General features: G+C 50.2%; 2 protein-coding genes across 3 annotated transcripts; one reads left to right on the top strand and one right to left on the bottom strand.

Annotated features, from left to right (window-relative positions):
- Positions 1-3,466: 3,466 nt before the first annotated feature.
- Positions 3,467-7,285, bottom strand: PTMS (parathymosin). Its single transcript, XM_071763633.1, has 5 exons — positions 7,011-7,285; positions 6,120-6,191; positions 5,297-5,378; positions 5,079-5,143; positions 3,467-4,440 (listed from the first exon to the last, which is right to left on the bottom strand). Exons 1-5 carry the CDS (start codon positions 7,056-7,058, stop codon positions 4,390-4,392), a joined length of 318 nt encoding a protein of 105 aa, XP_071619734.1. The 5' UTR covers positions 7,059-7,285; the 3' UTR covers positions 3,467-4,389.
- Positions 6,999-21,784, top strand: MLF2 (myeloid leukemia factor 2). Of its 2 annotated transcripts, XM_071763614.1 has the most exons (11): positions 6,999-7,017; positions 8,844-8,935; positions 11,910-11,997; positions 15,066-15,141; positions 17,154-17,280; positions 17,738-17,773; positions 19,213-19,266; positions 19,687-19,812; positions 20,137-20,296; positions 20,389-20,629; positions 21,192-21,784. In XM_071763614.1, the coding sequence occupies exons 2-10, from the start codon at positions 8,894-8,896 to the stop codon at positions 20,565-20,567; spliced, it is 888 nt and encodes a 295-aa protein (XP_071619715.1). In that variant the 5' UTR covers positions 6,999-7,017; positions 8,844-8,893; the 3' UTR covers positions 20,568-20,629; positions 21,192-21,784. The 2 variants fall into 2 exon arrangements, with proteins under 2 accessions (XP_071619715.1, XP_071619722.1); XM_071763621.1 differs by lacking the exons at positions 6,999-7,017; positions 8,844-8,935; positions 11,910-11,997 and adding an exon at positions 14,664-14,806.
- Positions 21,785-22,715: the final 931 nt, after the last annotated feature.

Consider the following 22,715-nt stretch of genomic DNA (forward strand, 5'->3'; position numbering starts at 1 on the left):
TCAGACCAGCAGTAGCTGGGTTTGGCAATGGTTTTGATTATGCTTGTCTTGTTTCACGCTTTGTCTTAAAACTGGTGTGAAAGACCAAAGAGGCTTGGTGGAGGGGATCATATGGCTAAGGGGGAAATGAGGAGGTGACAGCTGTAAGGTGCAAAGAGCATTCATTTCTAGGCTCAGAGCTTCAAAATACCTTCAGACTCAGCTCAAACTTTCCATGGCAGGCCTCTCTTTCTTCATACATGGCAGAAAGATGTAGATGGGAAGAGACCTCTGCAGATCTCCAACCCAACCACCTTGGTTGCAGCAGAGCTGACACCAAATCTAGGTCACATCATTCAGCTTATCCAGGAGCATTAGCTGGTTTTATTCCACCAGCATGGAGTTCAGTTGCCTCCACTCATGCTAACGATCTGCAGCTCACCACAGCAGCCAGAGCTCTCCCCTTCAGGAGGCTGCACCTGTATGGTCACCCAACAAGGCCCATCTTGCATCCCAGCAGTGTTGTCCTGGCAGGCTCAGCATTCCTTGCCATGGCCACAACACTCACATGGTGAGTTTGCCACCCCAGTGTGTCCCAGTCCCAACCATCCAGTGACCCCTGCCATCCAAGCTAGGATGGAACCCAGATAAGACCTGGTAGTGGCTCTACCTGCTCTTTGAACTGTCATCTGTGTTTGCTTTTCTAAAACACACAAAATGTCTGTCAGAAGGGGAAATTATCAGTCTAGAGGGAATTCTACCAAAGCCTGCAAAAGCATGAATGCCCCACCTCCATAGCTCTCACATCAAGAAGACCCAGAGAGGGTTGAGAAATCTCCAGTGTTACTCAGTTGCTTCTACCAGACCTGCCAGAAGCTTGGAGCAGGTGCCATCAGAAGGAAGAACGGGACCATGAACACTGGACATTTCCTTGACAGCTCTAATCATACCATGACTGGAGCAAGCAAGTTGCATAAGGAAAGGCCTCCTGCCACCGAAACTTCTCTCAGGTGAAACCACTAAGGACTTTGTTCTGAGCTTATTTAAAACTAAGGTCTGGTCTGCAATCACACTTGACCCAGTGGTAAGACCTGATAAAAAGACAGTTAAGTTAATCCAGTACACATTTCTGTGAAAGCTCTTGCAGTTTAACCCCAGTATGGACTTCTAGCCTAATGTCTGGCAAAACTGATAGCTTTGAGGGAGTTCTGGCCCCAGCTGATGTGGTTAACAGATGGTCAGAGAAATCAGATTAGATGAGTGGAGAATCAGCACAGAGACAAGAAAGGTGAATAAGGCCTGCAAATGGTATAATTTCTTCTGAGAAATCACTGATGAAGATGGGCTTTGTTCTTACTTTGATGACAACAGAAGAACACCATTGGCTGTGGAAGAAGAATTGGATTGAACTATAAAAAGCATCTTTAAGTTTGCATGCAAATCAAACACACAGGCGGGCTTGAGATAAAGTGCAGTGCAGAATGCTATGTCCTCAACTTTTTCTGGAAATCTATGCTACTTGCTGGGATCATCTAGTCAGCTAAAATACCATCAGATACAGCACGGATCTTTGCAGATCTAAGGAAAGGAAAGATACTTTCCAGATTCCCATTATGTTATCTGTAGACCTCACTTCAAGTCAGAGATTATGTCCTGCTGGTCAGCGAGATGAAAAAAACCCTTGGCAGACATTCTAACTATTTTTATATCTGTAGCTGTATCTTCTATCTATCCATTGCCAATGAGCAAGGTGTTCAGTAAAACTGAGTAAGGTGGAAGAACTAACACAGACATGGGGAACCTGAATGGCAACCCTTTGTCATTTCCCTCTGTCCTGCAGTGTCTCCCTCGGAGGAAAGGAGGGATGACTGCTCACATTGCCAGTCCTGGCCTAACAATGAGACACTGACTCACTCCCTTGTAGTTAACCAGGTGGACAGAGCCAGAGCTACTGGTGTTGCATCTACATAAAAAGCAGAGATGTAGTTCTTTCTTAACATCTTTCATCGGCACGTACATTCTTCACTGCCCACGGTCAGGCACTGCTGCAGTGGTGAAGTGCAAAACCTGTAATCAGCCTCTGCAGAGATTGTATCATCTGCTAATTATTTGTCTTCGGTATCAAACAGTAACAGGTGAGTGGTCACCAAAGGGTTTGGAGGAGTCCTGAGGACCTGCTGCACTTCCAAAGTATCTTGAACTTAGAATCCCTCCTTTTTGAGGGAGCAATTGTAGCAATACAAAACTGAGCAATTGTAGGAATACAAAATTGCAAAAGCGCAACTAAAAAGATACATACAGACCAAAGCAGCCCATTGATCACAGCTCGCAAGGCGGGTGGGAACTCAGACTGTGTGGGGCTTGGAGGGGTGGGGAGCGTGTAGCAGATCAACCCCTGGCAGCAGCTCCCTGGTTTGGCAGCAGCTGTTTGGGGCGAGGGGGACACAGGGGATGGGCAAGGCACACGCTGTCTGACTTTGTCTCCAGCTGCTGAGGCAGCCCTTGGGAAGTGGACAGAGCTGGAGTGACCATGGCTGTCAGCTGGCACAGCAGCCGTGCTGCAAAGGCCCCTGAACACAGAGCCCAGAACACGGCTCCAGCTGGAGATGGGGATGTCCCAGGGTCCCAGGTCCATCCCTGCTGGAGGAGAAGGGCCCAAAGCCCCACCCTGACAACCAGCTGGGAAGAAGGGAAGGGGCCAGGGCAGGAGCACCAGGTGGGAATGGGGGGGCCTCAGCAATAGCTGTGCCACTTGCTCCATGCTTGGGTCCCTCTGTGCCCAGGGGCAGCTCTTCAGCCACATGCGACCATTTGGAGGCACAGGATTGACATTTGGTCCCTCCTGGAAACCAGCATCTGTTTGTGCTTCCAGTACCTGCTCTGCTTCTGCAGCTGCACAAGCAGGAGGACAGACTCTCAGACAGACTCTCAGACAAATGTTGCTACATTTACAGCTCCTGATCTTGGTGTCTCATTGCACGATTACCAAGGTATGAGTTTAAAAAGGTGCACCAAGACAGAAGGACAAACGCTCGACAGCTCTCTCCTGAGGAGCTGGTGGGACAAAGATCAGAAGCTCCTGCCTCCCAAATCACACCCCTGCTGCTGTGGCTGGGTGGGTCAGGCCTGCAGCCAGGCAGGGCAGGGAGGCTGCAGGACACTGTACAGCTAGAACAACACTTGGGCCCACTTCCCAAACCTCTGCTGCCTGGTTCTGAGACCCAGCTGTGGTTCTGGCAGCTTCACAGTAGCCCTAGAGCTCTATCCAACCTTCATGCACCCAAGTGGGCAGGAGCAGCACCGACACATCCTGGCGGTCTCCAGCATGTGGTGGCCATTTGTGTGATTAACACAGGTCTTTTGTGAGACTTAAGAGTTCCCCTTTCTCTCCACTGCTGGTCAAGCCATCCCATCTTTCAAACCAACTTCTACTGATCCAGTCAGAACACAGCCCAAGACATACAGGCACAACGATCCACACAAGGTGTTTGAAATATTTTTAAACGCTTTTATTTACAGTGCTAGTTGAAAACAATATATATATTTATATCGATCATCCTCGTGATGTCTGTGCCATAGAAAATGCTGTGGCAATATTGCCTTCAATTTACAAAAAATGGTCACAAGAAAATCTGAAGGGAAAAAATGGAAATCAAAGTTTGGTCCCAAATTGTTTCTTGATTTGTTTTAAAAAAGCCTTCAAATTAAAAAAATAGGCAGTTCAGATGAAATTCATATATAAAAACAACACTTATCTTCTGAAAAATTCACGAGGGCCAGCTTGTTGTCATGTAAACTTGAAAAAAAAAACCAAAAAAAGCTTAAAATAAATTCTGTCTCTGCGTGTGGTTTAATAGAACCATTATTTGCTTGTAACATTCTTTTTCTTTGTCTCTCAGGGTTCAAGGGGGAAGCAGATGAGAGGAGGCCTAGGACTGGAAAATGCACCATGAGATCTGTGCCTTCAGCCTCCTGGACTCAGGGAGGACATGTGACAGCAGGTCTGGGGAGCAGAAGCTGTCGAGAATCTCAGTCATACTAGTGTCAAGAAAAGGAGGGGAAGTGAAAAGGGAAGGAGAGGTGGCTGCCACATGAAAAGCCTGGCATGGGGGCCTGGCAAGGTTACGTACTGGGCCCCAGGAAACGACAAAATTCTTGAGGGAAGAGGATAATTTGTAAAAGGGGCACAGCTGAAAGGATGTGTGGGACTGGAATAATTTCAGCTGCAGAGTGCCACAGATGGGCTAGATCTTCAGGTGAGAAGGAAACTGCAGTCCTCCCCATTTGAGAGTATTTCTAATCTTTCCTCATCTGAGATTGTGTGAAGCCAGAGGCGGATGGGACAGCATAAGCACAGGCTGGAATGGAGGAGAAGAGATGGACGGAACAGAGGAGATGGGAGGGGAAGACTCAAGCTGAAGACCCATTTTCTGTCTTCTGTCTCTTTGGATCCACTTCATCCTAAGTAGGGCATAGAGAGGGAGGGGGGAAAAAAAAAAAAAAAAAAAAGTTACCATCTAGCAGTCACCCCACCAAAGCACACCATTTCTCTACAATTCTTACTGCTGTTCTTTCCTCCATATGGAAATCTCTGTTTGGCCCACCCTAAATCCCTTCCTGTTTTGAAGGGTCTCTGAGTACCTGACACAACTGCTCTGTTGACTGCCATGGTTAAGAAGTAGACAGCTCCATTTGTCCATTTGCAAGGAGCCTGTTACTTCAGGGAAGTATAATGAGCCCAGACTCCCATCACTTCAGACAGACCCTGAGATCTGCCCTTACAAGTCCATCTTCTGGCCTGAAGCCCAGAAGTCACAGGTGTTTGAGAGGTCACAGCCCAGCACAATCTCAAGCACCTTGGCTCTCAACCACTCAGCATGGTGACTGCTACTGGAGGGACCTGGGCCCACAAGGAGTATACAGAGGTTTATCATCCTCCTGCCAAATCAGATTTGCTTTCAGCAGATTTTGCTGCTGAAATCACAATAAGACCCGAATCCAATTTGAGAAGCTCAGCAATGGCACCTATGTGGATTTGATGAGCACACAGCAGGTAACCTAGTACCTTCTCACTGACATTACTTTTCACAATCACTCACCTCTTCCTCCTCTGCAGATCGTTTTTCTGCATGACCATCCTGCTCTTGCCCATTCTCGTCTCCTTCTAAGCACAAGCAAGAGAGGAAATCACCGGTTAATTGAAGTGGCACTTAAAGGAATGTAATTTCACAGTCAGAGGAAGAATTTCCCTCCCTGATCTTGTATTATTCCCCCACAGCCTATTTCCTACTATTCTCCCTATACCAACTATTCCTACCTTCATCCTCATCACCACCTTCTTCTTCATCCACATCATCAGGATTCTCTTCCTCATCTTCTTCAGCTCCATTTTCCTCATCCTGAGTGAAACAAATTGGTCAGAGCAGAAATTGGTATTAAGCTGACATCCCCATGAGCTTTTTGCTGCGAGTGCAAGAACAATCTCCACAGCTCCATCCGATGCAGACTCCAGCCTCAGATGTTCAAGTGAATGACCTCTGCACTGTTATTCAGGCACAGTCATTCCCAGTGGAAAACCTCCTGTCAGCCTTCCCCACCAAAACCAAACCTCCCAGGCCTTCCCCACCAATATAAAACACCTTGACTTCACAAGCTGCTATCCCAACAAACTGCTGCCATCCCATTCCAACAATGAGAACATCACTCTGGTGACAGGTTATGCTTGTAGTACATCTGCTTCCACATCCCTTCTGTCCTCCAACAATCTGTGCAATTCCTCACTGTTCCTCCTCCACCTTCTTCAGCTTATAGTCCTCATGCACCCTTGGGTCACTGCAGCAGGGTCAAGGCCACTTCTCTTTTGCTGCCTCTCTCCTAACTCCTCCTTGCCCCTGTGCCCGCTCCCTTTTTTGACCCTTTTTTCATCACACTGGGCCATGCCAACTATACTAATTCTTTCAAGGTTCATTCTCCACATTTATTCTATAGCTTGCTCTTCATTTCCTTATGAGCTCCTGTGGCCCTGTTCTCTGTCTTAATCTCCCATGTTCTCTTCATATTCATTACCTGCAGAGAGCCAGGCTAATGACCCCCTACAAAACCCTCCCCTAAGCCTCTAAATCTATCCCCCAGGACCTCACCTCTACTATTTCCTTCTTCTTTTCTTTGTGGACTGTTTTCTCCTCAAGTTTTTCCTTCTTTTCCTTCATTTCCTACGCACGAGACGAGAAAAAACATTCTGGCAGTCAGCGGTAAGAAAATAAGACTGGGATGCTGAAACAAAGAGGGCTTGAAGGAGATGCGGAATACGGCTGAGGAGAGAAAACCCGTAAGACGGCAAATCTGCCCCCTCCTGACAAAAGAAAAAGCAGCGCGAACGCGTCAGAGCTACTTTTGGACAACGCACATGTGGAAAACAGAAGTATGGAAGAGTTTAATGCTTTTTTTTTTTTTTTTTTTTTTTTTGGTGTTTTTTCTGGCTTTTTGTTTTTCTTAAAAGCCTCGTCAGTCGCAACGAGGCGTTTCCGGCCGTCCACCAGCGACAGGGGTGGAGCGGGGTGGTGAGGAAAGAACGTGCCCCCCCCCCCCCCTTTATGTCCACACAACTTTAAGCCCTTCCCGCCGCCACCGTTCATAACCGTCCCCTAACGGCTCCCCCCTCTCAGGGCCGCTCCCCCGCCCCCACCCCCGCGCCGCCCTCGGCCCGAACGCAGCGCGCGCACCGCCCGACCAATGGGGGGGCGGAGGCGGGGCAGGGCGGGGCGGGGGGGCGCGCGGAGCTTCACGCACCCCCCCCCCCGCCCCGCCCCGCCCCCGCCCCCGCCCCCCATTGGCCGGGCGGCTCGAGGCCGTCGCGCGCGCCCTCCGCTGGCCGGGTACCTCAGGCGGCCCCGGTGAAGCGGACGGGGTCGGTCCCTACCCTTCCCCGGCCCTGTCCCCCTTCCCCCCTCCCCTCCCTTCCCCCCTGTTCCCCCGTTTCCCCCGCAACCCGCGCCGTCGGGAGCGGTGCGGCGGGGCTGGGGGTGTCTTACCTTAGCGGTAAGCTCCGCCGGCGCCTCCTCGACGCGTTTTTCCGACATCCTGGCCCCGGGTAGCGGAGGGAAAGCAGCCGGTGGGAACTGTCCGAGGGAACCCCGCGGGGAGAGGGTCGGGGGCAGAGAGGAGGGGGGGTGAGCGGCGGGAGCGCAAAGTCCCAGCGATCCGGAGGCGGTGGCTGGCTCCCGGCCCGGGGGCCAAAGTACCAGGGTCTCCCGCGGTGGGGGGAGACGCCGGCGAAGGGGATTTATACACTGCCCGGTGACGAGGGAAGGAGGGACCTGAGGAGGGAGGGGAGAGGGACGGGAGGCGGAGGAGGGAGGAGAGAGGGACGGGCCGCGCCGCGGGGAACGGGGCCGCTAGAACAATGTACGCTCCGCTCGCTACCCGGGGCTGGCGGACGGCCGGTGGCACAGCGCAGCCCCTGCCTTCCCCTACGGCTCCTCGAGGCCAGGCGGGGGCACGACACACCAAAGCCCTGCTTGGTTCTCCGCCCCGAACCGCTACACCAGGCACTGCCCGGGGCGGGGAGAGCTAAGGCCATTGCCCGCCATCCCTGCAACACGGCTGGGGGGTGTGGTGGTGGTCGAGGGTGCCGAGCATACAGCCTATCCGCCCCTTTTGGAGAAAACGGGTGGGTGAGGAGCGGTGCCGAAGGGCTGTATAGGAGGGCAGCGCTGGTGGCGGCTGTACTGACACGGCCTCCTGCTTGGAATTTTCCACTCCATTTGCCCGCCCTCCCGCCCGCTAGTAACGCTCCGGGCGGCGGGGCTGCCTCTCCTCAGCCCGCTCCGCCCTGCCCCGCCCCGCCCCTCCGCCCGGCGCTAGGGCCCCCGCACGGCGGGAGCGAGGCTGCTTTTCCCGCGCTCTGTCGGCAGCGGAGGGAGAGAGGCGGGGCCCGGCGAGGCAGCTGGCGGGGGAAGTGGAAAAGGAGGGCGAAGAAGGGGGGGAAGGGAGCGAGCGCCTCCCGATTCCCCATATTAGGAGGGTCCAAGCGGTGGGCGCCTGATGGGTTATTCAAATGAGCGTCTGCCTAGCAACAGGCTTCCCATTGGCTGCCGCGGAGAGGCTGGCGGGCGGGGCGGAGGGGCTGCTGCAGCGGGGAGGGAGGGGCCGCCGGCACGTGGGTCGCCGGGGAAGGCGCGCGAGGGACCACTGGCGTGGGGGAATCTCCGCGGTGTGTTGGGGCATCGCTGGGATCGGACCCCGCCCGATGGATGGGGGAAGGGGTCCTGGTAGGCGGCCGGGGCGGCTGGAGACGAGAGGGCCCTGTTTGGACGTGGCCGGACGCAGGCTTCTGAGCGCGCTCGGCGCTGAAACCTGAGGAGCCCTCGATGGCCTCAGCCCCGTGTGCTGGACGGGAAGACGGCGGGCGTTGGAGCCGGATCGAGTCTTCCCTCCCTTAACCCGCACGCCCCACAAACTCTGCGGCAGCCCGAGGCGGTGGCGGTGTCCCGCTGATGCTCCTCGCCGGGGAGAGCGGCAGCCGCCCGCTGCCAGCCCGGCCTCCCGCCCCGGCAGCGGGGGACCGGGCGGCGAACGGCGTGCAACACTGACCCCTGCTGCCGGGTCGCAGCCGAGGCGCTGGCAGTGTCTCCGGGCACGCTGGTGGGAGGGAGGGGTCAGTGCGCAGCTCCGAGTCTGCTTTTAGTGAAGGTCCTTTATGCGGAACGGCAGGCTGTGTCTCGCAGCTGCAGGGGTTTGTTGCTAACGGAACAGGTGTTCCTATAGCTGCGCTTCAGGCTGTTGTTTGTCAGCTTGAGCAGACTGGGATGACTAAATTCCCTTTCCCAGAAGATTTATACTGTCTGTCCCTTTCTTGGTTACAGGCACGCACAACAATCTGCACGCGTTTGCAAGCCTACGTACAAAACTAAGCATGCACAACAATACATACGGATCCACACAGCCATTCTCACAGGTACAAGGCAAGGTTATTAATCCATCTGGTTGGAGAATGTGTTCAGACATGCAAGTCCTTCTGGTACAAACTCAGTCTCTATACAAACCTAGGGTTTAGAACTGGTGCTCTTGAGTTTAATCAGTGTTTCAATTCGAGCTTTAGATAGAAAAAGCAGTTGCTACTTCTAGAACTGGGAAGGCAATGTATACAGTATCTCCTGAAAGAAAGTATGAAAGAGATTGGATACAATATAATATAATCTGTGTGACAAGGAAGTAAGAGATCCCCACCTTGTCACCTCCTCTGCAGCTACAGCTGCTTCTCTCAGATGATCTGGCTAACGTTATGTTCTTCCTAGCTATACACACTGCATAGTGCCTGCCCCAATTAAATTATACGGAACTAGACTAATACCAAAATAACAAACCATGAAAATGCATGCATACATTTGATTTTCCTTCTGTTCTATAAAGCCCCTCTGGCCAACTTGTCACACCTAGCTGCTATCATCAATCAAGTCTTGGTTTGGTTCAAGTGCCCCTCCTTCATCCTCCTCTGCAAGAAAAAAAAAAATCTTAATTTCTGGAGTTATACCCAAAAATAGGTGCCAAAAAAAATTATAAAGTCACTAGATACTGCTCTTCTCTGCTTCTGTTTGTCAGGGGATACATGGTTCATGGCTCTGCTGGTTCCGTTAATCAGTCCAGATTTTTCATCATTTCCTTTACACGCTTGGCTACTGAAAATGTAAAAATACACCAACATGCGTGCCTTGGCAGAGACATTTTCCTATTAATGCACAAGCAGGCCTTGACACAGCCTCCTAGAGGAGAGAAAGCAAGGATTATATACAGTGTTTCCAGCAACCTGCAGGATGGGGCCACTTGGTCACCTCTACAAACTGCTGTGCCAACTGTGGTCTGTCCCTTTGCCCTAGCACTTGCACCATGCAGCCTCACAGTTTCGCTTTCACTGTTCCTGCAATGTCCTCTGTGCATTTTTTACCTCATCTGTTGCTTCTCAACTTGTGCCTCTTACCCATGTTCTTGGCTGTGTTCTTCACATGGTCCTTATGACAACCCTTAAACTGTGTACAAAATTAATCTTGCATCCTTCATTTTCCATGTGTCCCTTTCACTCTGAATGCCTCCATCAAGTCTGCTTTTCCCCTAAATATGATGTGGAACTCTTCTTCATGCTTGTGACGTGCTGGCTTCTGCGTTCCAACTCTTCTTGCTATTCAGATCCCGATGGTGAGATTCCCTCAGTTTCTAGTGTTCAACTGCTCCACTCACACCCTGAGGGCATCCCTTAACTGTGTCAGCTAACTCTTCCCTGTGTCTCCTGCTCCTCCATCTCCTTTGTGCCCCTCTGCATTTTGTCTGCCAGATCGATTCTCAGCTCTTTTCTGCTCCCCTCTCCCATCTGTGTTATTCCTTTTGTTGCAAATATGAGTATGCTGATTGTGTGGTCTGCAGATGCCAGTCCTGTTTCAGTTTGTTCTGCTGTCTTTGCCTCAAATTGCTTCACCATCTCAGCAGAATATATGCCATCCTTTGCGGAGTCTTACATCCCTAAACAAAAAGAGAGGTGCAGAAGTTACATGATACACCAGTGTTTGGGAACACAGAGAATATGCCTATCTGTCTGCAGTCCATAGAACAATATGAGTACAGTTTTCTCTGTACAATAAGTTACAATTTTTGTGCTGTACACTATTTTTGCTTTGTGTTGATGCAGGTGTGTGCATGTGTTTAGATGCAGTATGTGCTGTACACTGGTGATACTTGATTATATCCATTTATTTTTGGGAGCATATAAAGTACAGTACTCGTCTACTGATGCACGTGTTAAACTTGCATGTATCTTCATATGTGAGCATGTGCTTGAATGTGTGTCTGGTCTTTCATACGTTTTACATATTTTTCTGCTTCTAGCATATGCAGGGTGCATGCACCTAAGAAGCATATATTTACGTATTTTGTTTTAATACCTTGATAGTCTTGTTCACTGCATGCTGTTTGGGGACGCGGGAGCAGGGACTTAGTTGCTTGTGTTGAAGGCTGGACTAACTGTGAGCCACTTTCTGAGCAAAAGCAAAACACAATACTGGGTATTTCAAGAATTTTATTTGTAAGCTAAATCATAAGTGGTTCCAGAAGTCTTCCACACTGTTTGCTGAACAACAGACGAGCAGAAGGTTATGTATTTGTATTAACTTTTCCTAACATTTACATAAATTCAGAAAAAAAAAGAAAAATAAAAAATTAAAAATAAAAAATCTGCTCTTTGACTTCAAGTGAAGCTAGCAAAGTCTCAATGTGTGGAGGGAATGTGCAGGAATGCACTTATGGATTTAATCCACACTGTTCATCTTTCTATCCTGTGTCCATTACAAATCCCGGCAGATGATCAGTTTTGCTCTTCTTACATGATGCTATATGCTGAATTCAAGAGAAAATATCAAAGAATTCAACCACTGGCCAACTCTGGGAGATGGTTTCCTGAGAGGCAATACGTTTAAATAAGCACTGCAGAGGGGTGGGAAGTGGGGTAGGTGACACAAGAAGAGGAAGCAAGAGGAGTAGAAAGGAGTGATGAGGAGTGGCAAAGCCTGTCAGAAGACTGGAAAGGGAAGGGAGGTTTCGAATCGTGATTTTTGTGCACTTCTCTTTGCTCTCACAGCACAGACGGAGGTCGTGGTTCTCACAGTGCAACAGACACATTCTTAACATGAGCAAAATATTCTGAAAGTAATCACTGCCGTGCCTCAGAAGCTGCAGCCACCACAAGCTGGCTCTAGCATCCCAAATACGAATTGTCACATTTGAGGATCAAATCAGAGCTGTCCTTCACTCAGGGTGCCCTTCATCTGAGGTCTGACTTAGTTGTTGGGTGAGGATTACGTAAGAGGCACAGAAGAAAGGAACCAATGAGGAAATGGCTGTGGGTAGGTCCGACTTCAGATAACGAGGATTTCTTTGTCTTACAGGCGTCCACTGGGGCCCTGGAACATTTGGACGCATTAAAAAGCTCTTTCTGTCTTCATGGCCAACATGATGGGTCCCTGGAAGCAGCAGGTAACAAGGCACAGTTTTTCAGCGTACTGTTTATTTATCTTCACCACGTGATACTCTCTTTGCTTTTAAATTGCTTCTGCTGTGGCTGCCCCTTTGGTTGGCTGTGCTGCCCAGGGCGATGGGGTGCTGGGAGGAGGCTGCCTGGCAGCCAGAAGAGGCGGAGCTGAGGGCAGCAGCGCCATTCATCCCTCTTCTACTTTGCCCTTCCCTCGCCTCCTCCCGGCTGCCTGCGGCGTTCCTGCTTACTCCACCCTCCCCCCCATCCTCCACCACTTCCAGCTTAACCTTGTCAGCCTGAAAAAAAGAAAGGAAAAGGAGAGATGTGGTTAAAAGAGAGGCAGCCTAAATAGAGAATGCGACAGGAGCAAGAAGGGAGTCTTGCTTTTCATTCACACCACCATATGCTTTGTTATTCTAGCCTAGCAAGTAGCTGTCCATGTGGTGAGGACTGTAAGAAACCCTCTCCTACAAATAACAGTAATAGAGCTTCTGCATTCCTCAGAACTGTGGGCTTGTCCATGTTTCAGAAAAAGGTTGCATTTCCAATTCTTCCTGCCATGATATCACCCAGCATTTGCCATCAGCACTTTTTGCAAGCAAGATTTGCTGAAATGGTAATACCACTGGTAATGTCATCTTTGGTAACATAGGTTTCTTTGGGTAGCAGACCTCTTGCAGAGAAGCAACATTAGGGTCAGAAAAAAAGGATCTGCAAAGCAATTTTTGTTCTAAACTCTGTTCTATCCCTTCCCTGTCTCTCTTTTTGGAAGGCAGCAATGCCTGACTTAGTATTTGGAAAAAACTGAGGGGCTCCTACGATCTCTGGGACATTCCAGGAGGGGGAGGATCACTGGTATCTGGGGGAGACAGCAAGTCATTTTATCCCAGATCAAGGGAAAAAACTACAAACATAATAAAATAAAAAAGCTGCTTACATTCCTGCCTAAGAAGCTCTTCTACCTGCCTTTGAATCCTGCAACTTGAGGTCAACTCCATAGACTAATCAAACATCAGGACAACCCGAGAGCAAAAGGAAAACACACCAAACAGGAATGGCTTTTCTGACTGAAGGTCTCTGAAGGATGATTCAGGGTTGCAGAAGCAGCAGCACAGAGACAGAGGCAGTGTTAGCAGAGGCTTTGTGTGATCTTCAGGGCTCACAGATCAACTCTGAGCTGGTGACAGGAGTCTGTTTCAGCAGCTTGCCTATGAGCAGCCTCCATACAAGCACTGCCCAGGGGTCTGTCACTGTTTAGCCCATGCCCTGCCCGTAGCATCTGTCTCTACCTCACAGCTCTGCACCACTGTGCTCTCCACAACTTTCATGCTGTGGGCAATAGTTTCAGCCTCTGAAGGACGCAGTGGATAAAATGGGGGACACCTGAACAGCATCCTGCATATGTATAGGCATGAGCCCTCAGTGAGAGGTCTTCTGTGCTTTCTGGACAACAAGTTTTGAGACCCTCTGTAGCAAGAAGTGTTGCCTATGCACACCACCACGTACAGCACACTACTGGGTTATTTTCCCCTGTATGACTAAGAAATCCAAGGAGATACCTCCTGCCACTCCATCTCCCAACCACTGTACACACAACTGAAGAAGCCCGCCCTAGCTGAAAGGTATCTGAGTCAGTCTGCGCTCTTCCTTCTAATCCAGCAGAGCTGGCAGTAGATGAGGGCAACAAGCAGCCTTCCCCAGGGATGGTGACACCCCACGGATTTGTATGGTGGAGCTTCCCTGCCGTTGCTGTGGGTGCACTCACCGAGTACCTGTGCTCCACCTGTAGCTCCTGGTGGCTGCCCAGGCCCCCAGCCTGGCTCACAGCACAGCCTCTCCATTTCTGCCCGGCAGAGCCCGGGTGTGCATAGCCTGCCCGTGCTGTGCAGAAGGCCCGGGCTAGGAGCTGATCCCTGCCGTGGCTCCGGCCTCACTGTGGATTCCGGCAGTGAGCTAACTGGTACCCAGCCACTGCCGGGGTTATCCTTAGGGTGAGCTGCCAGGTGCCACCCTCCTTGGTGGTGGGCTCACCTGGCTGGTGAGCGTGGCAGAGGCACCCATCAGCTCACTCCTTCTCGTCCCGATCCATCGAGCACTCGCCAGGCCTGCCAGCTGCCCCTCCTCTTACCGAGGTGGGAGGCAAGCAACACCCCGGTGCCTGACCAGCCTCTGCCCAGCGAACAATGGCCCCTTGTGTCTGGACATGTTTTCACTTGCTGCCAGCTGCCGCTCGCTCCCGGACCCGCCAGGCGCTGCCGTGCGCCGGGCCGGCTGGCGTTGGCAGGACCCGCCGCTCCGGTGCCCGCCGCTGCCGGGCCGAGGCCTCACGGACGGTAAAGCGGGCTGAGGAAGCCGCCGTACCGCGTTCGGCCTACGACCCCTCAGGCCCGGGGCGTCCTCCCGCGGGTGAGCCCTTGCCCAGCCGGCCCACGGGCGTCCCGCTGACCGCGCAGGGCTGTACGGGGGCGCGGAGCTGAGCTGGCAGCTCGCAAGCCGCTCCGGGGGTGCGGGCTCCAGGGGGGTAGTGCGGGCTCCGGTCCTGCCCGCGGGGGACGCCCGCCGCTAGGGGGCACTGTACCGAGCAGCCCCGCCGGCTGAGCGCGCGCTGGGAGAGAGGCGAGGGGCGGGGCCCCCCCTCCCCTCGGTGATCGCCTCGGCGCCCGGTGGCGCATGCGCGGTGCGATCCGTCTGGGGCGGGAGGGGCGGCGGGGCGAGTGCGGTGCCGGGCCGGGATGGCAGCGGAGGCGTGAGGAGAGTCCTGGTGCCGCGGGAGGGGAAGGGCTGCGCCCGCCGCTCCGCAACCACCTGCAGGCAGGGGAGGGGGCGCGGCGGAGGAGGCTGGGCCGGGGCCGGGGCCTGGGGCCGGGATGGCCGCGGGGTGCGGGGGGGGATGGGGGGCGGTATCGCGGCCTAGGGCGCGGTGAGGGAGCGCTGCTGCCGTCGCCGGTCCAGGATGGGGGCGGTGCAGGAGTCGCGGGGTGGGGAGGGCCGGTTCCGCCGCTCGTCCCCACCCCGCCTTCCGCCTCGGCTGCGCTCACCCACCCCCACCCCCCCCTTCTTCCCTCCGCAGAGGCCACCCCGACCGAGGGAAGCAGCATGTTCCGGCTGATGAGGGATGGCGAGCCGGAGGACCCCATGTTCGCCATGTGAGTCCAGCTCGGCATCCTCCTCCGGAGGGGGGGTGCTGCGGCACAGGGCATCCTCGGGGGCTGGGGCTGGGGGGAGGGAAGGGGGGGGGGGCAGGTGTGCGCTACCCCCGCGTCCGAACAGGCGGGCCTTAGAGTCACGCAATCGTTTCGCCTGGAAAAGACCTTTAAGATCATCGAGTCCAAAGGAAATACCGCAGGGCAGAAGCTGTCAGGAGAAAAATACGAACGTTCCCTTCAGGGGCTGCACAGGGAATAACCTGGTTCAGCTTGGTCTGATTTCTGTAATAGGCCATGGGTTTGGAGGAAAGCTTAATTAAATAAACTAGGCCAAAAGGCATTGCACCTGTCTGAAGAGGAAAGGGGCTGGGATCCCTCATCTTTTTCTTTGTGTAGGGGTTTTGTTTTTTTCTCATGCAAAGTAGGATTTCAGTTCAGATAGATGAAATCTCCTGTCCAGTGTTTGTTGCAGTTCAGCACAGGAAGTCATTAACAGAGCTAGAGAACACTGCTAAAGGAGTTGTTGAGTTGTTAGAGGAGACAGCAAATAGTTTTGAAATACAAGTCTTGAAATCTAACAAAGGTCTGAAGATTTCCCCCTGGGATTCCTTTTACTGAATGTTTTTGCTTCGGTCCACAGAAATTGGATACTATTGATAAATTTTGGCAGTGAAAGTAAGTTGGCAGACCTTGCCAAAACAGATGAGGAATACACTGTAGTACGGTAAAAATTTTATTATGTTAAGCACAGCACTAATATAAATGGTTGGTATTAATTTCCTTAGAAGAATGAAGTCTGGATTTTGCTTGTGAAATTGATAATAGGCAAAAATTTTATCAACTATAAACAAATTATCAGAACAGGAGGCCTTGATGTCCCTGTTAGTCACAGAGTGACTGTGTTCTCATTGATGTGGCGGGTATGAGTCTGGCTTTTACTATGTGAAGTATTTCCAGTAGAGACAGAAAAGTATGGGTTTGTAGCAGGTACTTTTGTGATCTCAGGGATATCATATGCTGTTGATGTTATTCAGACTCAGAGGGATAAAAGCAGACTATAAGATGCGTGAGGAAGTGCTTTGGTGTTTCCCAGATCTTTTTTGTTTTTTTAAACTGTGGCCACTTCTTTCTGTGACTGTTTGTCTGTATTCTCCTTTTTATCTCCTTGCTCCTCCAGCACGTGTGAATGTGACAGCCCTTAAAATGGAAGCTGCAGAAGAAGGAAAGGAAGGAAAGCCAGTTTAGGGAGCCCAGTTATTCTATTTTCTTCTCAAATCTGCAAAAAGCTGTCTGTGGTCTTAATCTCTTAGCAGGTGTACCACGTAATATTGTAGGAAAATAAGCAGATGAAGCTGACTTGGGGTGGAAGGATGTCACACAGTGTCAGGCCATACATTCTGTTTTGGAGGTTTCAGTCTGGCATTTGAGTGTGTTTGTGCACAAGTATGTGAAGGGGTGAGAGAACAACATCAAGGAAGGCACGCTCCCTGGTACTTTTAAGCATAATTTTCTCCTTGCAGCCATGAGGGTCTTTGTGAACCACCCTGCAGAATGAAAAATTGCTCTTCTAAAATGGTTTGATTGTTTCACAGAGCTGTTAATGTTAAGGGTTTTGATGGCACAAGGGGAAATGAATATGAAATGATGGTGGTATGAGATGTGGCCTTCTTACTGCTAGAGCAGTAAGGTTCTGGAATGGCCATGGCCATGCTTGGCCCTAAAGCATTAGAGGGAGCAGAATTCCAAACAAGTTTTGTACAGACATCAGTTGGTGCCTGTGAGGGTTCTGTGGTAACCCTACTGTTACAAGAAGAAAGATGGGATTCAGAGGTCCCTTCCATCCCCAGAAATCACTATAAGCAGCACTGAGTTCTTGGGATTCTGGATTCTCAGCTTTGAAAGGAATATACGGTTACATAAGAGAAACTCAGAAACTCATAGTGGGTGGATTAAGCAGGGTTTTGTCTTCTGTCATTCCTTCCTCACCATTGTTCTCTCAACCTTTCTGAAAGGGACCCTTTTGCAATGCACCGGCAGCACATGAACCGCATGCTCTCTGGAAGTTTTGGGTTCGGCCCACTCCTTGGCATCACTGATGGGACTGCACCTGGGGCTCGCCAGCCTGGACGTAGGATGCAGGTAACAGGGCCTGACTACAGGATAGGATTTGTTAAACTGCCTCGTTAGCTTCTGCCTTCCTCTTTTGCTGGGTTGGGCATGCCCCTCGCCTTCCTATGAGTGGTGGGTGCAGAATTAATCTCTAGAGGAGTGATGTTGTCCTTTTCTTTGCTCCATGTGCATTAGTACATTGAATGCAACTGTGTTCTAGGCTGAATGTGGGAGGAAGGGAAGAAATATGTGTTGTTTCTCAAGGACATAAATCAGTATAACTGAGAGGAATGTAGGAGCATTGCCTGTCTGGTTTGTTAGGGATGGTATGGTTTGAACCACTGTGAGTCTGTGGGGTGCTTTCCGAACTGTTCGTTAAATCTGAGTGTTCACAGTTCTGCTTCCAAGAAGAATGAGGGTGTTCTGAGGAGAATCTAGTGATTGTTGCAAGGTCATTCTGTGCTCTGTTTTTCTGTTGTCCTGGCAGGCAGGAGCTGTTTCACCCTTTGGAATGCTCGGCATGGTAAGTTCTCTGGTTTTTTGAGGTTTCCCAAATAATGGCTCCATACTGAGATTCATCAGCACTCTCTACAACTGTTGCTAAAATGTAGCCATCTGAGAGCAGGACCATTCATCCAACCAGTAGAGAGGGTGGGAAGGTGTGGAGAGTCCAGTGCTCTCTAGATTTATAGCACATGGCATATGGAATAGTGCATTGAACTGAAACTGGAGGCAGCTGGTTTCTGCTAGACCTGTCTCACTGAGTTGCTGCATGACTTAAGGCCTTTCCCTTCTGTCCCCTCATATCTTGAACTGGTTTAGAGGAGAGATATGAGCTCTGTTTATATGGTGATGTTGTATTTGCACCTTGACCAGAGAAGAGCCCTAAAGCTGTTATAGCCCAATATTTCATAGGAATTGGGACACCTAATATCAGAGAAGAGCAGATAGTCTCTTAATAACCTCATTTGTCTGAAAAGAAGCTGTGGATGTGTTTGGATGTAATGGAGGAGCTGTGACAACATGAGGAAAAGAGTTGGCCATCATTAGGCAGAGGTGGTGATTGAAACTCCTGTGCAGTGGTGGCTAATGGAAAAGCCAAACGAGTACTTCAGGTGAACAGGTTTGGAATAAGAATGACTGTGTGTGTGAGAGCACCATGCTGACCTCCGTCATGCACTAAAATAAGACAGTGGAAATAGGTTATTCCAGATCCAACAACTGTAGCTGCCTTGCTCTGCAGGGTTGCCTCAGAGAAAGAGATGAAGTGTCCCAGAATTGTAGCTCAGAGAAGGATTAATAAGAATACAAACAGATAGACTTCAAAGGATAATAACAATGTGTGTGAGTATTGCACTGCTTTAAATGAGAACAAAAGGCTACTCGAGGAAACAAAAAAATCAGCAGGTTTAAATTGTCGTAGCAATTTTGTTTACATATTGCACAATTAACCTGTGAGACCTGCTGGCCCAGTGTGTTACTGCAGCCTTTAGGTTTACAAGATTAAAAAGTCAGATGTTTGTAGGGGAAATAAGAAAACTTGTTCTTATGTTAGAAAGAATACAATCAATGGAAACTTCCTTGTGGGTTAAATTAAGAGTATGACTGTCTTACGGTAAAGATCACTCTAAATGCATACCTGAGCTTTCATCTCTTAGCTTTGCCAAGTGCCTGGACCCAATAACCCAAGTGCATTTTGGAGTCAGACACAAACTAAAAGAACAGCCTTTGCTGTATCTAGAACCTGGAGAGTCAGAACATTTGGGCAGTGCAACCTGAGAGAATAGTGAGAAGAGCAGTCCCAAACCCTGGTGGGGTTTTTTTTTGGCACTTCTGAAAGAAAAGGGAATAAACAAGGCTTTTCTTTTTAGGCAGCAGTTTTTTTTGTCCCTTGCAAATAGTTTGTTATTCTTTCATCCCGTGTCTTCCCAAACTGATTATTGTTGTGTTCTTTTTTATCAGGCAGGTGGCTTTATGGATATGTTTGGGATGATGAACGACATGATTGGAAACATGGTAAGAACCCTCCATAAGCCAGTCTGTATCAAGGGAAGTACTGCAGGTGCTCCTGCCATCCCATCTGATGTTTCCCATCTTACTGTGCTTCTTTGGTTTGGCCTGTGCTCGAGCAGCCAACGTGGCAGAAGCTGTGTAACATTTATGTGCTGACCGGGGTGGAGTGACAGAAAGTGTGTTACTGAGGTCTACCTGCTGAGTGCAGGGAGGAGAGATGGGAGAGGAAGGAAGTGTGGGGGTAGACTTGTTCAGCAAGAAACAAGAATTAATTTAACAGGAAGATGTATTCTCCAGAAAGATGGACCCATGGGGTTTATGTTCTTCCTGTTGTAATTTCTTCCTGCTTCATTGGAGAGAGAACCAACTTCCATCTCCTCTCTCCTCCCGTTCCTTTATGGTGTTCCCCGTTTTGTCTTGCAGGAGCATATGACAAGTGGTGCTAACTGCCAGACATTTACCTCCTCAACTGTCATCTCCTATTCCAACCTGGGTGATGGGCCCAAAGTCTATCAGGAGACCTCAGAGATGCGTTCAGCACCTGGCGGGGTAAGGAGGGGGTTGCACCGTGTCTTCCCTGCGTGAGGTTTTGCTGTGGGTGGATGGGTTTCATTAGGTGGCTCAGTGCTGGCCACCCACAGCACTTCTGCTTTGGAGTTAGTTGCCATTCAAGGAGCGAGTTGTGACTCACAGAACCACGCTGAGGGCCACGGGGAGGGGATGGGAAGTGCTGGGAGTCCATTTTCCTCTTCATTATGTTGCATCTGGCGTCCCGGGAGTGGTGACGGCGCAACATGACTGTGATCCCGCGGGCAGGAATCCGAGTGTGTTGCGGGGCTGGGGAAGTGAATTAAAGTGGGAATCTGCTCCCAGATCCGTGAGACTAGACGGACCGTAAGGGACTCGGACAGCGGCTTGGAACAAATGTCGATCGGACACCACATCAGAGAGCGGGCCCACATCATGCAGCGTTCCCGGAACCATCGCACGGGTGACCAGGAGGAGAGACAGGACTACATCAACATGGATGAAAGTGAGTACTTGCCCGTGCCTCCCTCCCAGCAGCAAACCCAGGTGCTGCTTCCCCACCTCTTCCCTCTCTGAGCTGGTTCTCTCCTTGCATAGGTGATGCAGCGGCGTTTGATGACGAGTGGAGGCGAGAGACGTCCCGCTTCCGGCCGCAGCGGGGGCTGGAGTACCGGCGCCACGAAGGCGGCAGCGGCCGCCGGGCTGAAGGGACTCGTCTTGCAATCCAGGGCCCCGAGGATTCTCCCTCCAGACAGTCCCGTCGGTATGACTGGTGAACCCAGAGCAGACCTTGTGGGGGGTGCGGCCTGGCCACCCCCAAATCTACCTACACGCTCTTGTAAGTCTCAGCAAGATTTTTTTCTCCTTGTCTCCCACTGCACGGTTGCTTCCCAGCCCTTTGAGTTTTATTTTCATTGCCTCGGTCTTACATTATTTTGAAGTGTTGGTTGGAAAGAGGTTTTCTCATTTAATGTAGAGGGGAGGGGAAGATTTGAGTTCAGAGGAAATACTGTTCTGAAAGGGAAGGTGTTTAAGTTAGCTTTGTCATCAATAAAAAAGCCTGGTGTCAGCCTTAAGTGATGGTTGAAACGGTATGAAATGATGTGGGATTGCAATCTGCAGTGTTTTTATACTGTCATTGTATAGAACTTGGGCACCATTTGCTGTCAGTGCAGTTCAAAATACAAGTAAGTGCTGGTGTCTGCTCTCCTGTGTTTTGAATAGGGTTCACTAGGGTGTGTGATCTAATTCCTGAAAAGGGACCTTTTTCCTTTTTTTTTTTTCTTTTTGATGTCTATATATCAGGTTTAAACATGTCTTTATCTGTCTTCTGTGCTGCTTTCTAATCATGACTTTTACATGACTTACATAAAAATGTTCTCCGTTTCCCTTCCTCCCAGGTACAGACAGTGAAACTCTGAAGCCCATTCAAAGCACCACTTGGACCCTCCTCAAATTTAGTATTAACCTCCCTCCCACTCAAGAATTGAAACAAAGCAACTAATCTTCTGCATTGCTGTTTTTTGCCCCATTTGGGTGCTACAGTGGGGTGTTGGGAATCTCACTGATGTGCAAGGAACGCATTAATTGCCCATTCCCTTTTTGCTCTCCCTTGGTTCTGTTCTTTCTGCCAGTAGTGGTGGGCATAAAGAGCTGCTGCCTTGCCTCTTTCATTCTTTCCACTCTTTCTGTGCTGGGTTGGGCTGGTTTTGAAGTTTGTGTTTAGTCCCCTCTGAAAGAAGTATGAGGGAATTCTGCTAGAATGCTGTGCTGGTCCCCTCACCAGGACAGAGGCTTCTGTTCCCTTCCTGCTCTTTGGTGCAGCTATGGAGAAGCAGAAGGATGTGTGCATTAGAGAAGGGAGGAGCAGAACAAAAGCTGGATCAGCCTGTGGCCCTCCCCATTACCCCTTCTTCAATCAGCTCCCCCACTTTTTTAATTTGTGAAACTTGTAACTAGATGTTTACTGAATAAAGAAACAAACTGTAAAGAATTGTTGGATCTATCTTTACCTTCAGATGACTAAGTGCCTGCTGTGGAACTCAGGTCCTTTGGGAACTGCTGAGGAGAAACTTGGTTTCATTCTAAGGCCTTATATAGTTTTTCCATATAGTTACAAAGTGAGATCATATTTAATATGCACATGGTGAAAGGAGACCCAAAAACATGCCATTTGGAAAAAAAAAAAAGTTCTATTTATTTATTACAATTTATAATACTGTAGTTTTGATGTGCACTTAGTTGTAATTAGTTGGTCTTTCTTGCAGCCCAGTCCTTTTTGCAGCCCTGAAATGGGCCTCTGGCATTCCTTCAGGGCCAGGGAATAGTCCCACTATTTTCTCTATTTCTCTGCAACTGAGATTGATGTTGTTATGAATTACATTCTCTTGTTCAGTAACAGGTGTAACTTGAGAGGCCTTAGGAACACAGAACTAGGGAAGATCTGCTGGGTTTGTCAAATCATTTGGAAGAGAAGGCAGGAAATGGATGCAAGACTTGCACTTGGAAGTGGTGTGCTGAGATCTTGCCATGTATCCCCTTGTTTTACACCTGGACACTAACAGAGGGACAGGCACCTTGCTAAGGACTCTTGCCCTGAAAACAGGATGGAGAATCCAGCCCCTTAAAGCTTAGGGCAGTTTGCATGTGCTCCACCCTTCAAGAAAGTGCAGGATGGAATTACAGTTGATGGCAGGTTCTGTCCCCCAGCAATTCCCAGTAGAAGTCCTGGTCTTCAGGTAAAGGCTCACCAAGGCTTTCTCATCCAGGTGCAGTTGGAGAGGCTTCCAGAGTCCAGGTGTGCAAAGGGAGCAGCCTCAGCTGAGGCAGGGAAGTAAGTGTTGGAGGGGGGAAAAAGGCAGGGACCCCTTTGGAGTGGACTGAGGGTCTAGAGATGGCATAGGTAAGGCAGGCCCCGAAGACAG

Source organism: Heliangelus exortis, chromosome 1, assembly GCF_036169615.1.
Source record: "Heliangelus exortis chromosome 1, bHelExo1.hap1, whole genome shotgun sequence".
Classification (NCBI taxonomy): Eukaryota; Metazoa; Chordata; class Aves; order Apodiformes; family Trochilidae; genus Heliangelus; species Heliangelus exortis.